The following is a 17,512-nucleotide window of genomic DNA, read 5'->3' as shown; positions in this document are numbered from 1 at the left end:
GAATTCGGCGAAGACTGTAAACAAAAATAATGCTTTTTGCTTGTTTTGTTTTCTATACCTCTCCATTGGTTTTCTTTATGATGTGCTCAGGTATATCGACTTAAGGTCAACTTTAACAGCCTGATAAGACACATCACAGTTTATAACCGGAACAATTATTGAGCTAAAACAAGGTAATTACTTGGCGCTTAACAAGAACACTCTGTCTTGTCTTTCCTTCCAACCAAACAAAACAATGAGAAACAGCAGTAAGTCAGACAGGAGTTGTGACCTGCATATTCAGGGCAAACAGATCAAGTCTGAGTGGGTACAGAAAGAGAGAGAGAGAGAGAGAGAGAATGACCGAGAGGGAGAAAGAGAGAGGAGACAGCGAATGAGAGAAGAATGCGTAGGACATGAAAGGGCCTCTTTAAAGGAGAGTTGTGCTGTTTTCCTAAGTGGGCAAAGACATTTGATGTAGTAAACAGTTTAGTTGAGCAATGGTACCATCTGGAAGTTCCTCTTAAGAAAGTGAAAAGCCAAAGTGGACATACAAGAAGTCAGAAGTATTCAGACATCACAGTTCACAATCTATTATGCATCCTTAAAAACATTTTGAGGATATTCAGTTGAAAATTCAAAGTATGAAAAGTATTTTTCCATGTTACTATCTTATGGGAAAATATCCATCCAAACATAGTACAGTCAAGGTAAAATATCTGATAAGGAGCCATCCATTTTCAGTTGTTTATGTTTATCTCAATTCACCAATGACATTCAACAGGTTAATATATTAAGCTCTGGAGTGCTGCTGAAAATGTGTGAACTTTAATTCTACTATGAATGCATTTTGATATAGTAACAAGAAGAGTTGTTGGATGATATATATATGATCCTATGACATGTACTGCAATCTCTTGCTGCCAGTGTCTCATGGTTCTGTGTTCACTCGAATCAGATATGAGTTTCATCAAATGCAAGAGGCATAACTTACCATTCATGTCAAAAATCAGATAAAACTGCTAGAGAGGTTTTCAACGGGACTCTGAAGAGTCACTTAGTTGTTGCAAAGATTATGAGAGGATGTGTTCAACTACTTCATTCTACTGCCACCTAGTGGCTACCAAATACATCATCCAATTACATTCAACTTTTACCATTCTAACAGTTATAATAGAACTTTGGGAAGACATAACGTTCAGGTGACAGGTTCAAATTAAGACAAGGAACCAGAGGGAGATAGAGGTTGAGAGAAGTATTATATATCTATATTTTTCTCTATATATTTTCTATCTATATTTTTTATATATATATATTTCTATTTACAGGTTTTTTTGTCCACAAGATGGCAGTGTTGACCAAAGTATCCCCACTGCTTCATATACACTACATCTCATTCAACAACACTCTTGCCTCAAGCCCATGGAGATTACAGTCTACCCACAGACCTTCCAGATCACACACAGAGGACAATCCATCCTCTCCTCATGAAAGGGTCACAGCGGTGAGGATATGTAGCCTAATATCCGCATCTCTCACTGCTAGCAGCTTGTTTCCGTGGACAGCACACATTAATAAATGAAGCCCTGTGCAGCTGTGACCTTCTCGGAGATGTCCCTGTTTGCACTGAGCCACGGGAGTTAATGATGAACACCCTGTGGTTTAATTTCCCTTGCCGACGAAATGCCACTGACAGCTTTAGCTTCTCATAAGGCAATTCAAGAGTCAATAGGCTTAAATAGACAAAATGCTAACAAGAGAGGAATTTTCTTAGTGTAACTTTTATGGTAGCCTACTTATCTACTTATCTGCTTTTCCACAGAAGTTCATGATTCATCTGTCCCAGAGACAAATCTGACAGAACATTTTAAACTAGGCCAAACTTGAGTAGGCCTACATGGTTTTAATAAACCGCAGGATCAACATTGTGGTAAAGGACTTATCCAAGGCCGATTTGCCAGACAGACTTTAATATATGGATCAGTGCCGACGTGAGCTAAACCAGAGAATCTGACTTCAGCACAGACGCTTTCAAATTTCAGGGCGGTGCCTGCCAACCCAACTAGCCTATAGCATGCGCTACATCGCCATGTAACCCCGAACTACAAACTTCCACATCCACTTAAGAAGGGTGTTTTGTCTGCCTACTCAATTACTGTGGCACACCAAAAGGGTAATGTCTTCATTATGTGTGTACGACAGCGAGTTTACTGTGATGGAGCGCCCTCCCGCTCCGGTTCACTTCTGCGTGTTAGCTTCATATTTAATGAGGCGATTTATCTTTTTGAATAAACCCAGGCATTAGAAGCTAATGGGTATGAATAATGCACAGGCCTGGGCTGTACCTCTACCGTGAGGGGTGTGCAGAATGCACTCGAGTAAACGAGCGAGAGGGATACGAAAACACAGGTTAACATGGTTGAATGCCATGGGTAAAACATGGAAGAGTGCCACCTTCACTTAATGTGCACAGATGAATTGTTGAGTAAAGTAAGAGTTGAGTAGAGGAGTGGAAGAGTAGAATATTTTCAGCACATGTGCTTAATGATGAGCGCAGTGTAGCAGTTACTCACACAGGTGCTGGTAAAATCTGACTCAAGTTTTCATGAGTTTACTTTGCATTTCAGCCAAAGGCAGGTACAAATGTACAATATGCCTATGGACTATATGACTATAGACATTGCTCACCTAATTCCAGCTGAAAATAGCAGGAGTTGGTTGGAGAGGTCTGTGGGGGGTGGCACTGCCTCAAAGCGCTCTGGTGATAAAAGTTACCACAGAAAAGAGATTTGCCATTGTGTCCTAAAGACACACAGGCAGACACTGACCACTCTTCTGTTCTCAACAGATATCGCTATCGACACAGAGCTGCTTAATGGAAACAAACTAATTGATCGGGAATGTAAATAACACAGAGAGTGTCGTTAGGGGCCTCGACAAATCCACTAGCCACAGCCATGACCGCCAGCCATTACGTCCACAGAATGTCCTTCCTTTCCACACCTGCTAGGCTGCTTTCCTTTTTCTCCAGGAAGGACAGGGTAGCCACCAAGACGGAGAATGCTCTGCATACTTAAAGAACTCGATGAACCCAGTCGGCGAGTTTCACTCCTCAGGGGACCAGACGTTTCTGGCTGCTGGAGGAAGCTTTGTTTTGGGCTTTGGGTTCACACAGGCCTGACGATGAAAACAGGAACGCCTGTCACTTGAGGAGGAGAGGGGACAGGGGACGCTGAGCAGATGACAGCTCGCTAGTGGGACATGCATGGCTTGCTTTGCTGCACAGCACACAATGGGTTCAGGGGACGAGTAAGAGAGACATACAGACACTTTAGGGAAAAGTAAGGTTTAGGCCCTCTGCTACTTAAAATAGTATATTGTAACTTTAGCATTTTGCTGTCACGCTAGCTAAATATATAGGCCTATATAAAATGTAGCTTTAAGGCAAATATCTATACAGCCAGGTCAGCTAAATGAGTATTCTGTCACTTTAGCTACAGTAAGTAACACTTTAGCACTATAACTAAAATAGGTATATAGCCTCTTGGCCTTAACAGGTATTCTGCTATAAGTCTTCTACTCCTTTCACTATCTAGTCATTCCAGAGAGTGGGGTCTCTCAGTTCATTTTACCCCAGGCACAGTGACACTCCGATTCCCCCTGCTTCCCCATTGGTTGACACTGTGAGGAATAGAGAGAGGGGTGGGGTGGGGTGGGGAGTCACCATGACAACCTCTGAGTAGACAGTTGGTCATAACTAGCTATGTGTTTTTAATACTAACAGCGGCTTTTGCCGGACACCCTGTGTCTTTCCATTTGTAGTCAGTAGGTAGCCAGCATATGGTTATCAAAGCAACACAGATTAGTTTCCCACAGCTTATGTAACCTTCCAGTCTCTCCCAGGACAAATGGGATGCAGGATCCAAAATGGCTGCCCTGAGGGGAGGCAGGATGCGTTTGGCAGACCTCAGTATTGATTTCCTCTTACTGCTGGCTAAGTGACACAGCTTCCTCCTGCACTCTCCTCCTCCACAGTTGCCCTATCCCAGCTGCCTCATTGCCTGCTGGGTATTGATCTCTCTCTGTCTCTCTCTCTGTCTCTCTCTCTGTCTCTCTCTCTTTCTCTCTCTCTTTCTCTCTCTCTTTGCGCGTGTGTGTGCGTGTGCGTGTGCGTGTGCGTGTGCGTGTGAGTGTGCGTGTGCGTGTGCGTGTGCGTGTGTGTGTGTGTGTGTGTTTGTGTGTGTGGGCGCGTGCGTCTGGTTTAACTCATACTGACACAATACAGACTGCAAGCTTACCAACTAGGACCTGCAGCCTGTGATTCTGAAGTCCCAAAGCAAAGATTACAACAACAGGACATTTTTACCACTGTTGGACAAACCACAAAGTAATATTTAAACTAGTAGTTCAATATCTAATCCATGTTTGTCAGTAACACAGACAAGTAACTGTGCATATGGAAACAGATCTGAAGGATACACAATGTTTTTGAGTCATTACTGTATGACGGCGTCACAAAAAAGCTCCCAAAAGTGGGTATGTAAGATATGGAGCTGTCCATGGTGCTGAGTTCGCAACACATTGATTGCTTCATCCCTTCTGCTAAAGTAATACATGGACAATGATGACTGTATTGGCACATAAATAATAACTGCTTTTTCATACTTCAGCTTTCAAAAAACAGCTGACTCTCCAGTAATTCATAATTGAGCGGTTTGAGAGAGAGGTTTTGTCTCTCTAGAGGGGATGGTCCATTATCACTGGCCTTGCTCTGATTTCAACATGGAAGGGGTGGGCTGGCTCCCTTAGGGATGACTGAGAGAACACATCAAACACAATCAAATCAATCAAACACAATCAAATCAATCAAACACAATCAAATCACTCAAACACACTCAAATCAAACAAACACAATAAAAAAGACAAGTTGCTCGGCTTAAGAATAAAAATACATATTATGATACTTAACCACAACAATAACAACTACCAGGTCTGTCTGAAATCTTTTAAACACAGGCACTACACTACACTGCACTACAGTACACTACACTGCACTACACTACACTACACTACACTACACTACACTACACTACACTACACTACACTACACTACACTACACTACACTACACTACACTGCACACTAGTGTGGCTGACCAGTCGACATAATGATGGAAATTCACTGTACAATTCTAAACTCCTCGTTCCAGCCATTCAAATTCACATCTGATGAGTAACAGGTTTTGTGTGTGCCAACTGGAAGGTCTTTGAATGCCATAAATAAGCCCAGCTGAACCCGCCGGCTTCGCTGTAACAGGAGCCGCTGGAGCCATTCATTATGAAGCGGGCCCAGTCACCGAGCCTTGGCTTTACGTAACAACAGCAGCGGCGGCAGCAGCAGCAGCAGTACTACCCCAGATGAGTAATGATAGCCCCCACAAACGCAAGTCAGCAGAGCCCCGATGACATGTCAACCCAGCATGCAGACTCAGTGCCTAGGTCTCTAACCCCCTTTCTCTCTCCCTCTCTCCCTCTCTGCTTTACTTACTTCCTCTCACTTACTTTTCTTTTCCATTCCTGCCCTCCTTCTCTCTTTTACTTGCTCACTTGCTTTCTCTCATTCACATTTGGCTCTAGTCATCCTGTCTCGTTCTCTCGCTTCCTTTCCTCCTCTCTCAGCCCTTTTCTTGCTCTCACTCTCTGTTTGTCTCACTCCCACTCCCTCCCCCTCGTCTCTGTATTCTCTCTCTCTCTCTCTCTGTCTCTCTCTCTCCGTCTCTCTCTGTCTCTCTCTCTAAGTCTCTCTCTCTCTCCCTTACTGCAGGGATTCACTACCAGATATCGCATCGTCAGCGCCTTGGCAGCTCCGGCAGAATGCGAGCACACACAGCTCAATCATCTTCACAAAGCCTTTGTCCAGCATCCTTCAGGCTGAGATTAGGACCCCAGAGCTCCAGGAGGAGGGAGCTACATTAGACTACCCTCCTCTGGAAAAGAACTACATTTAATAAACGCATGGCTTCTCTCTGGCTACATAAACTCTTGAGCTGTGGAGGCATCCTTCTCAGCAGAGAAGAGGGCTGCTTCATGACATGAATAGAAACTGAGTCACAGATCCAGGTGGTGTTTTGGTCAAGAAGCGTTGTCAGAACGTTTCAGTGAGAGGGAAGGACAGTGGGAGAGAGTCGCTCCAGTGGCACTGAAGTGATGGGTGGGTGTCTGAAGAGCCTGATGAGGCCCATCTTTTCCAGCTCACAGAGACTGATGCTGTGCTTCGGGGTCAGGGGCGCTCCTGCGTGTCAGCTTGTCAGAACTGTTCTCAGCTGTACCCAGATCAGTTATGTAACCACAAGTGGGAGCCACAGCTGCAGGGTGGGGACAAGTAGGGGACGAAAGGGAGCATCTCACTCTGGGGGGTTTTAAAGGGGCCGCATTCTTACGTAACGTACTTAGCAAACAACTTAACAACTCTCAAAGTTTTTTTTTCCCTGGATGGACCATCCCTCGAATCGCTTCATTTTTCCTGTTCTTTTTTTTTTCTCTTCCCACCATCTGCCTTTCCCCTAAAGCCTTAATGACGAACTTGGCTGATTAGCAACCGCGACAGAAGTGTGTACCCACACAAAACAGACTTCTCCACACACACGCACACACACACACACACACACACACACACACACACACACACACACACACACACACACAACCACAAACACACACACAAACAAACTGGCAGGATAATTGGCCACTATGAATGCCAACACTTTCTTCTTCCAATCAGAGAGCATTAGTTGCTAAACAGTAATTACTCAATCTCTTGCCTTGAGCCTTGAGTCTCTCATTCCAGTTCCATTCTAGCCATTCGTACTCAAAGTCCTTCAGTCTGGAGCTTCAACAGAAATAGACATTAGCTATACAAGTCACACCCTCCCTCAAGAACGAACATTATATAATCATATCAATGCATTCCAAAATACTGAGGCTGTGAGTAATCCCATTCTGTCACAGCCCGCACCCCATATAATTTATATTATACAACTGTCACCCAGACAGTCTCCAGCCCCCACATATATTATACCGCCATCACCCAGACACTCTCCACCCATGATCACGGATCAGTAGAGGAGATTGATTGCACTGGCTGGCGTGTTACACAACCCCACTGTGGCAAAGGCAGAGTCAAGGTCATCCGCAGCCGCAGGATCATACTGCCTCTTTGCGGCTGCTCTATCAAGCACTGTGGGGGGGATTCCCACATGGATGAGGGGGACAATGGCTGGATGATCACGCTAGGATGCTACTGAATGGGGCACAGCTACCCACATCAAACGGTGGCATTTCAGTTTTACAAGGCCGTTTGAGGGAGCATTTGCATGAAGTTGTGTAGGGGTCATGCAGACACAGTCCCTATATGGGGTCCAGAACTGAGCTATTCATGGAGATTTGTGGCACTTGAACACACAAACACAGCCACAGTATGCCACAGTATGTCACAGCATGCTGCTGTAGCCTGATGTCTGTCCTCACTTGAACGCTCACAGCCATCCTATTGAGTCATGAAGCAGGGCAGACAGGGGAACGGGAGCTGTAGACCAGTGGAGGAGCAGGGGAGGAGGTGCCACAGCCGGGGGGAGCTCCTTCATGCAGACACACACAGCCCACGCACAGACCTGTGGAGGAGCAGGGGAGGAGGTGCCACAGCCGGGGGGAGCTCCTTTTTTTCTCATGTTTTCCTGCCCTCTCTCTCTCTTTCTCTGACCTTCTGCCTCCCTTCTTTTTTTGTATCTGTCTCTGCAGGACCTGTTTAGTCAGTGTATCTCACTGTCAATCTCTTTCTCATTCTGTTACTCTTTTGTATGTGTTTTTGTCATGTTTTCTTTCATTCTCTGTTCCTTTGACCTTCTCTCTCTTTGTATCAGTCTGTGCATGACTTTGCACGATCTCTTTATCTTCCTGTCAATCTTATTCCCACAGTCTCTCTCTCTCTCTTTTTTTTTTCTCTGTCACTGTTTCATTTTGAGTCACATCTGCTGTCAGAGGCACCAATCGAGCATAAGAAATAAACCCCATAAAAGGCATCTGCCAGCGCACACAGCCCAGACACCAGCACCCTCCCCTGGGGCGAGTTTGGAGGTGTTAATGCCAATTAGTGGAGGCGACTGACCCATGGCCCTCACATGTGACCAGCCTAATCCAATGAAACGTCAGTGGCCTGCCGAGCGGGAGCCATGACAGTGACTCAGCAGTGTAAGGAAGGAAGAGAGAGGAGTGGAGGAGGGAGAGAGAGAGAGAGAGAGAGAGAGAGAGAGGGAGAGAAAGAGAGAGGGAGAGAGAGAGAGAGGAGGAGAGAGAGAGAGGGAGAGAGAGAGGGAGATGAGAGAGAGAGGGAGAGAGAGGGAGATGAGATGAGAGAGAGAGGAAGAGAGAGAGGGAGAGGGAGAGGAGGAGAGATAGGGAGAGAGAGAGAGAAGGAGAGAGAGAGAGGGAGATGAGAGAGAGAGGAAGAGAGAGAGAGGATGAGAAGAAGCTGCAGGTTAGTGAGTTGAGCTTCCACACTTGGGTCGCACCTTCCACGCTGTTCACCTGATGAAAACCAAACTCACTCAGAGTGGTGATTACTGCACAGCCATTGCAACACATGTGGCAGATAAGGCTGTAAGACCAGCATGACAAGATGACTACAGTGTAATTACAGTAATGTAACTATTTACACTGAGAGATAAAGGTACAATAACACTTCCTGAATAATATAACTTCCTGTTTAGAACAGTTCAGTAAACATTTGGTTTGGAATGGTTTCTGTACACCCTAGAGATTATATCTAAAGCCTCTTACAGTAATATTCATTGGGAACTGCAACATTTTATACATACTGAAATGTATAATTCATTGCCATTACAGTAGGAGGATGTCATAAAGGTATTATACTTATAAACTTGAAGTCAGATGTTACCAATAATCATGAAATGCAAAAATCAAATAGCAAAGCAAAACTATTCATAATGCATTATTGATCCCCATATTATCTATTACACCGTCGATATGTCCTCCACAACCTAAGAGCTACATCAAAAACATCCCTGCCTGTGCTGGTAACAAGCACTCTACAAGTGAATTAGGTGAGTGGACTGCAGCTCAATAAGGCATCAAAACACTAGGCCCTCTGTCTGATTGAATAATGGAGGGCAGGGGCTCCTCTGAATCAATGCAGGCAAACTGTGGGCACAGACCTTCTGTTGGGCATGTGAGCTTGGCAGCCAGAGGGCATGTGGAGTGACAGCCTGGATAACGGACAGACCAGACAGTGTATTCAGGAGCCAAGCGATGCCAAGCGATGACTACTCATCCAAACAACAGGCTGTAAAAGCTTCACCTAATGGTCGTAGGGAGTTGTTGAGTCCATAGATCAAATCTGGGAAGAAACGATGTTATTGGCAGCGCCCTGTCGATAGATGTGCGTTCCGTCACAGTGAGTTAATGAGGGAGCAGGATGACTATGGAGGCTCCAGCTTGGCTGTGGGTGTTCATGAGGTTGAAGTTCACTGAAGTTCATTCAATTATTGTGAATTTAAAAATTGAAAAACTTGTGAATTTACTTTGAATACTAATTCCGCAGTATATCACTATTCGAAGTATGTCAGCATATTTCATGAAGACCTATCTGGACCACTGAAGCGTTTTATAGAAGGAATGCTTTAGGGATTGTTTTTATTTTAACTTTGTTTTCTTCGCTGCTGTAGCTTGTCTTCCTTCTTGTTTTGGTGCTTTTTTCCTTTCATCCTTTAGTCCGTCTGTGTTGTTTTCCTCATATAGACAATAAGGATGTTCTTAGTACCATAGAAAAAAAGGAACCCCATTTTGAGTGACACAAACACTTTCATATCTTTGATGCTACACACAAGGTTTTTTTTTTTTTTTACCGGTTTTTGGTCGACAATCTCACCTACATAGACTTAGACATCCACATAAAACTCGCCATGATTGTAGCTTCACAAAGCAACTAATAATCCTAAATTTTATATAGACATGCATTTTTTTCCAAAATGTAAATAAATGGTGAGTACAGTTAAGCAATGAGCTCATACGGTGGCTTATACATAAATAATATACATGTGTAAACTTCACAAAATACTCAAATTTACCACAACAATATACAGCCGCGGAAAAAATTAAGAGACCACTTCAAAATTATCAGTTTCTCTGGTTTTACTATTTATTGGTATGTGTTAAAGTAAAATGTACATTTTAGTTTTATTCTATAACCTACTGGCAACATTCCTACCAAATTTCAAATAAAAATATTGTCGTTTAGATAATTTATTTGCAGAAAAATGACAATTGGTCAAAATAGCAAAAAAGATGCAGTGTCTTCAGATCTTGAATAATGCAAAGAAAACAAGCTCATATTCATTTTTAAACTACACAATACTAATGCTTTAACTTAGGAAGAGTTCAGAAATCAATATTTGGTGGAATAACCTTGATCTAAAATCACAACTTTCATGTGTCTTGGCATGCTCTCCACCAGTCTTTCACATTGCCGTTGGGTGACTTTATGCTACTCCTGGCGCAAGAATTCAAGCAGCTCGGCTTCTTTTCATGGCTTGTGACCATCCATCTTCCTCTTGATCACATTTCAGAGTTTTTTTTATGGCATTCAGGTCTCGAAATTGGGCTGGCCATGACAGGGTCCTGATCTGGTGATACTCCATCCACACCTTTACTGGCCTGGCTGTGTGGCATGGAGCATTGCCCTGCTGGAAAAAACACTTCTCAGAGTTGGGGAACATTGTCAGAGCAAAAGGAAGCAAGTTTTTCTTCCGGGACAACGTTGTACTTTGCCTGGCTGAGGTTTGTAAAAGACCATAAGAATTGAACCAAAGCCAACTGGAGGGTCTCCTAGTTCGTCTTCTCTGATGAGTCCAATTTCACAGTAGGTGCAAGACTCTGTGGCTTGTAGGCCTCTCCAGGTCTTCGTCTAACCATCAGACGACCATGTGTTGGGCAAAGCTGAAAATTGGACTCATCAGAGAAGACGAACTAGGAGACCCTCCAGTCCGCTTTGGTTCAATCCTTATGGTCTTTTACAAACCTCAGCCAGGCAAAGTACAACGTTGTCCCGGAAGAAAAACTTGCTTCCTTTTGCTCTGACAATGTTCCCCAACTCTGAGAAGTGTTTTTTCCAGCAGGGCAATGCTCCATGCCACACAGCCAGGCCAGTAAAGGTGTGGATGGAGTATCACCAGATCAGGACCCTGTCATGGCCAGCCCAATTTCGAGACCTGAATCCCATAAAAAAAACTCTGAAATGTGATCAAGAGGAAGATGGATGGTCACAAGCCATGAAAAGAAGCCGAGCTGCTTGAATTCTTGCGCCAGGAGTAGCATAAAGTCACCCAACGGCAATGTGAAAGACTGGTGGAGAGCATGCCAAGACACATGAAAGTTGTGAGTTTAAATCAAGGTTATTCCACCAAATATTGATTTCTGAACTCTTCCTAAGTTAAAGCATTAGTATTGTGTAGTTTAAAAATGAATATGAGCTTGTTTTCTTTGCATTATTCGAGATCTGAAGACACTGCATCTTTTTTGCTATTTTGACCAATTGTCATTTTTCTGCAAATAAATGATCTAAATGACAATATTTTTATTTGAAATTTGGTAGGAATGTTGCCAGTAGGTTATAGAATAAAACTAAAATGTACATTTTACTTTAACACATACCAATAAATAGTAAAACCAGAGAAACTGATAATTTTGAAGTGGTCTCTTAATTTTTTCCGCGGCTGTATCTGTAGCTGCCACACTCATCCTAAGGTCTCAAAACCGCAGAACGTAACTCACACCGCATCAGTGTGCAGCCAGTAAGTCCAAACTAATGTTCCCTACATTTTCACCCGGAATGGGATATACAACAAACGTTTTTGTCTATTGTTGCCAGAAATTCTTTTCTTGGAACAGAACATATCTTGTAACTTCACTTTATTCTTGCTCAATCTCTCACTTTAGTCAACACCACTACTCATTAATTCAACACTGTGGATTTCCCTAATTAATATTAAAGAATTTTGCATCAATAATAATAAATATTGTCTATAAAGCACTATCACTATAAATGCTGTCATCAGTAAGACATGGAACAGGTCTCAACAGTAAAGACAGAAGTAGACTGGAACAGATAAAGGCCACATCAGTGCCAAAACTGATCCTGGATCAGTTGCTCTCAGGGGAAAGTCCCTCATTCCTGTACTGCAGCTCTGTTCCTGCCTCTCCTCCAGTACAGGCCTGTGTGACATCACCACTGCACCTTTCTGCCGCAGAGGCTGTTCCTTAGCAACCAGTACCAGCAACCATATCACCATAGAAACCAGACAAGGGTAAAAAAGGAAAGACCAAATCACAATTTCTTTGAAATGGCACCAACGCAGCAGAGAGGCAGACAGTCTAATAATAGGCCCCACGCAAAAAAAGAAATGACAGCAAAAGGTGGAAAAAAATGTTTTAAGAAAGGGGAGATCATTGTCTGATGTTATTGCCACACAGTCCATATGGCCTATTTTGTTGAGTTCCTAGCTCTAATAAGGGAGTTATTATCAGTATCAATACACCATTAGGCCTACAGTAAAATGTAATATTTTGTATGGTTCAAACCTTGCGGCTTAAAATCCTTTTAATTTTACATTTCTGCATTTTATCCTCGCTAATTAATTTCATTGATGGAGCCCAGCCCTTCTTAACCGTTGTCTAATTGACTAATAAAATGCCTAAAGGGTTTAATTAATTTCTGTGGTTTTAAAGAACATGGCATAGAAACTGAACCAGACACAGCGTGTCACCATTCCATGTGACACTGACCATGTATACCATAACAACAGAACCAAAATCTCAACCAAACACTGTCCCAGTGTCTCCGCCTCTACCTCCAGATTAGTGGGTTAGCAAAGTGTGACAATGCTGTAGGGAATCTGCAGGCAAGGTTCCCCAGCAACCCACATCTCATTTGCCTCTTAAACAGACATTTTCCCACACAGATAATTACCGTAGCCCACTTCCCTCTGCCTCCAGAGCCACTGCCGCCCTGGGACACTAGACAGCCTACTGTGAGAGACTCTCCCAAAAACCTCTTCCTGTTCTACATCACATCACACAAGACACAGTTATGCGTGGAATTTTATGCTTAGTCACCAATACTGCCATGTTGGATCAGATGAGACACAAGCATTACAAGGGCCAATTCCACACTGATGGGGAGAGAAGGGGGAGTGGGCGCAAAGCCATGCCTGACAGGGGTGGAGCAAGCCTGGCTAGCAAGGTGGCACACACTGGCGGTGAGCCACAAGGTCTGGAGCTGACAGAAGGTCACAAGCTCAGCCTGCTCCAACTGAGACCAAAGGAAAGTAAAGGTCACTGTTGCGGCCTATAGTGCCTGTGCTAATGTCTCTGTTAGAATTACAACATGTCTGCTTGCATGCAAAGACAAGATGGGCAGATGCATGTTCCCTGTATTTGCTTTTGAATCATATGCGCTTAGAAAGACACTAATGCACACGTGCAAGTTAGAAGCTTATGAGCTTGTATACAACTGCATGTAGTCTCTCTCTTTTTATCTCTGTGTCTCTCTTACACATGTCACAATGAAACAGAAAGAACTAGTTTGATTAGATTAGGACGATCTGTTTGGAAGAACACATACAAAATGCAGCTAATTCCTAATGACATTAGGACACTCAAAACACATTTATGTTCCCCTCATATAAATCATTTAGCACCCTAAAAACTTCAGATTAATGTGCAGCCACACTCCCTACCCCACAGATATGCATGCTTCTAAATATGGACACCGAATGTCCCCCAAACGCCTCGAGCTGAGAGGAGGGTCATCTGGAGGAGAGAATGTGAGCTGAGGACATAGTCTCCCTGTCAGCTTTGGCAGGATTTTTTATGAAAGGGAACAGCCTGACCCCAATCGGGCTGCCGCTGACGCAAACACCACCTCACCTCGGCGGAAAAACCAGGGCAGCGTGCTGCTAAAATCAGATTGCCCGGTGGTAGTCAGAAGAGCGAGCAGAGGCGTGGGAAGAGACACGGCGTCTCTTACTCTCCCAGTAAAGGCCCAAGGCGGCAGCCTCGACTAATGCCTCCGGTATCATGGTAAGGGAGGCCAAACACTAAAGCTCTGAGGAATATTAGAGCTTAGTGGAATTGAGCATAGCTGTGGGGATAAGTGACGGACTACACAGGAAAAACTGATGAGGAGTCACATTCGTTTCATCCTCAGTTCTGCAAATGTGAATTTTGAATACTCAGTGAAAAAGGGGATTAATAGTCTTCCTCTGCTGTGGGGCACACTCCTTTATAAAAGAGAAAATTTATCTGTAATTGGGGCAGACTTCTTTTCCTCACAGCTCCCTTGAAGCAACTCAAAAACTTCACAAAGGCTGTCTTTCAGATAAGGGATACATCATCATCTCTGCTGCCAGCTACACAAACGTTATTTAGAGGAGACAGTAAGACCTCTTAAGTATTAGAAACCCATGCTAGAGCAGACTTAGGGTTCCCTTAGTCATGAAAAGGGATGGGATCTGAACATCAGAGCACAGTCACGATGGAGGACAAGTACAGAGAAAGACCAGCACCTAAAACTCTAAACTGCTGAAAGAGTTTTCAGACTGAACCATATCACACTGCTACAATAACACAGTTCTTAAGCCATTTAGCATTCTGCCTCAGGTTGATGTTTCTCTTTGTAAAATGCTGAGCAGCTTGAGAGCCCACCCAGAAACGAAACAAACAGCTGACACATTCTTGTTTGTTTAAATTGTAGAGGTGACACACGCTGAAGTAAAGCCAGACATAACACCCTCCAGAGTACGAGCACCTCAGAGCACCACTGTATGAAATGCACGCTTAAAGCTGGAGTCAGCTGTACTGGCGGAAGTAACCGATTTGAAAGCTCAACAGCCAAACAATTGCACCCCACATCTTCTGTGCTCTACCCTGTTTCCATCCACACACACTGCCTTGGCTCTGACACATCTGAAGGCCAGACAGGATTATTCATTGTCCTTGCTGATTGAGTCTCAGGTCAGAAGACATGAGTGTAGAGTGCAGAACTGGACCTACCATTTTCCCATCAACGGTGTAGAGCCTCTTGACGACGCCTGAGTCCAGCTTGATGGCCTCGGTGATGTCCGTGAGCACCTGCTCGAACGAGTGGGCCGTCTTCTTGTTGAGCAGGATGCGCACGGCCTTGCGTGGCTTCACCCCGCTGCGGATGATGGTCACCAGCTTGGGGCGGATGAAGTCGTGGGACTCCCTAGACTCGGTGGAGCTGCCTAAGGAGCTGGCCAGCGAGGTGGGAGTGCGGCCGGCGGCCAAGACCGTCTTGACGTTGACGGACCAGTTGGGATTCACATTCTTTGTGTAGTCCAGCTTCTTGTAGGGCTCTATGGAGCCACACACATAGCTCTCACCTGTGGATTGGCAGTACAGTAGTCACTTACAAGCTGTTGATGTGGGTCACAGAGCAGTGTGGCATTGTGTGTCTGTGCTGAGGGCTGTATGCATTAGTAATGCTTGTTTAAGTGGTGCGATCACAATCATGGACAGGGCCAGGAAACATATACAGCTGTTATGTATGCATCTTTAGTCATTACAGGCACTTGCCAGTAAAGTATAGCAGCCTGGGACGGCAGAGCTTAGACATACTTGATGAAGTGAAGGAGTGGCAAAGGGTCATCCTTCATGGCCACATCCATCTAGCCTACTCTATTATTTTCAATGTGGTTACTGTTACCTTAATTATCAGTAAGGTCAAAGCTTGGTCAGTGGTAAGGGGTAATGGGTTAGCACAGCAGCAGTCCATTGAGGTCTCCTCTAGACAGATTGCCACCCCTGACCTCTCCCAATGAAATGACTACACCAGGTTAGCATTAAGTCACCCTAAAGACCATGCTCAAGTGAATAAAACATTCACAGGCAGTGGTATCCCTTGACAGATCAGGCCCTAATCTATCACAAGATAAGGTCTGAATCTGTTTTAAAGGATATACTTTACTTTGTGGAACGTATGTGATGAAACATTATGCACACAACTAAATGTTTAGTCTGATGTGTTTGTTTGCTTGTAGGCCCTAAACATTACACTACATATTGTTTATTGTATACAATATGTGTATACTATAGCAGACATAACATATTGGTAGTCAGGGACTGTTGATGTTGTGTGTGTGAGAGGCATGTTTGTGTTCAGCATGACAAAAGACTATCTCTACAATTTGTGGCAGGATGCATGTTTCCTTCAGATATACACATAAAGACAGCGAAACTGATCTGTATAGCATTCACACTCTCTTATCAAACGTCAGATTCTTCATGAATTTGTGATGAGAACCTTCTCCTTGTCATGTTGCAGCAGTCTGAATCTTATCTACCCATAACAGCCATACCAAGTACTGTTGTCTACATGTGAGCTTTCACGTTAACATGCAGAAGGGGAAAATCCAGCTAGTTGAGCCTCACCCTCCTCCAGCAGTTCCATATCGTCGATCTTCACTGCCCCATCAATCGAGTATATCGTGCGGACACCTTGGGGCAAGTTCACATTGTCGGATAAAGAGCGTGTGAGGTCAGCCAGCAGGGCTTCGAAGGACCTGAAACGGTCCTGGGATATGGCATACACAATCCCATTGAAGTACCGGTCCCCGTTGCGGTAGAAGCGGACCTTCATGGCTTTCTTCTCTGAACTCAGGGCTTGGAGGGTTCGGGTATGGTACAGACTACAATGTGCGCTGTGCGTGGGACTGGGCAGGCCGTTCGCTCGAGTGCCCCCACGGTTGTGCCTCTGCGCTTTGTCCCGTTTGTCAAAATGTTCCAACTCCATGTCGCCTTAGCGCTGGAATAACCTTATGATAATCTACAAGGGAAGAAATAATGTCCGTTTAATGATGTCGCGTGAGTTAATGGATATCCCCATAGTCTTCACAACCCATTGTCATAATAATACACATGCCGCACAAATACTATGTTGGTCATATAGAATGTTGATTAAATGCGAGATTATAGTTGGCAAACACTCTTTTCGCGATAAATGAGACAAAGAAAAGTTTTGCTTCTTGTTTTAAAAATGAAGTGGTTAAAATCATGCAAACACGCCCAATCTCGGATGTCCACTGCAGGACAGAGAACAGTCCATCTTCAATGTAAACTGACAATTGTCAGAGAGCGCAGGTGTATCATTTCATTAAACAATGAAGATTTAATTTAAAACAAAATCTCACCTCAATGCGCTATCTGCTTCTCTCTCAACGAAAATCCCAGTTACTGCATGCAGCACTTCGGTTTCAATGGTTTGGGGTTTGGTTAAGGCAGTGGAGAGAATCGTGTGCCTCTTTGTTGCCCTGTGGTTATTACTCGTGTTCTCCCTGCGAGAAGGAGGCTGGGCTGCAGCTGGTGTTCGTCCCCCTTTTGGCAGTGATTTACATTAGTCCGTCCCTCAATGAGATGCGGAGCCTCGGAAACAGCACACGCCTTTAC

The 17,512-nt window shown here is 44.2% G+C and overlaps 1 protein-coding gene across 4 annotated transcripts in view; it reads right to left on the bottom strand.

Moving 5' to 3' along the window:
• Window positions 1-16,859, bottom strand: part of LOC308370603 (serine/threonine-protein kinase DCLK1-like) — a gene marked incomplete at both ends in the record, with an annotated part of 47,812 nt that extends 30,953 nt beyond the window's left edge. For all 4 annotated transcript variants that reach the window (XM_080845280.1, XM_080845281.1, XM_080845282.1 and 1 more), the window contains 2 exons: window positions 15,101-15,450; window positions 16,499-16,859. In XM_080845280.1, coding sequence (XP_080701406.1) covers window positions 15,101-15,450; window positions 16,499-16,859 — 711 coding nt within the window. The remainder of the gene's footprint in view (window positions 1-15,100; window positions 15,451-16,498) is intronic.
• Window positions 16,860-17,512: the final 653 nt, after the last annotated feature.

This window comes from Sprattus sprattus (assembly GCF_963457725.1).
Source record: "Sprattus sprattus genome assembly, chromosome: 9".
Lineage (NCBI taxonomy): Eukaryota > Metazoa > Chordata > Actinopteri > Clupeiformes > Clupeidae > Sprattus > Sprattus sprattus.
This window is presented reverse-complemented; position numbering and strand designations above follow the sequence as displayed.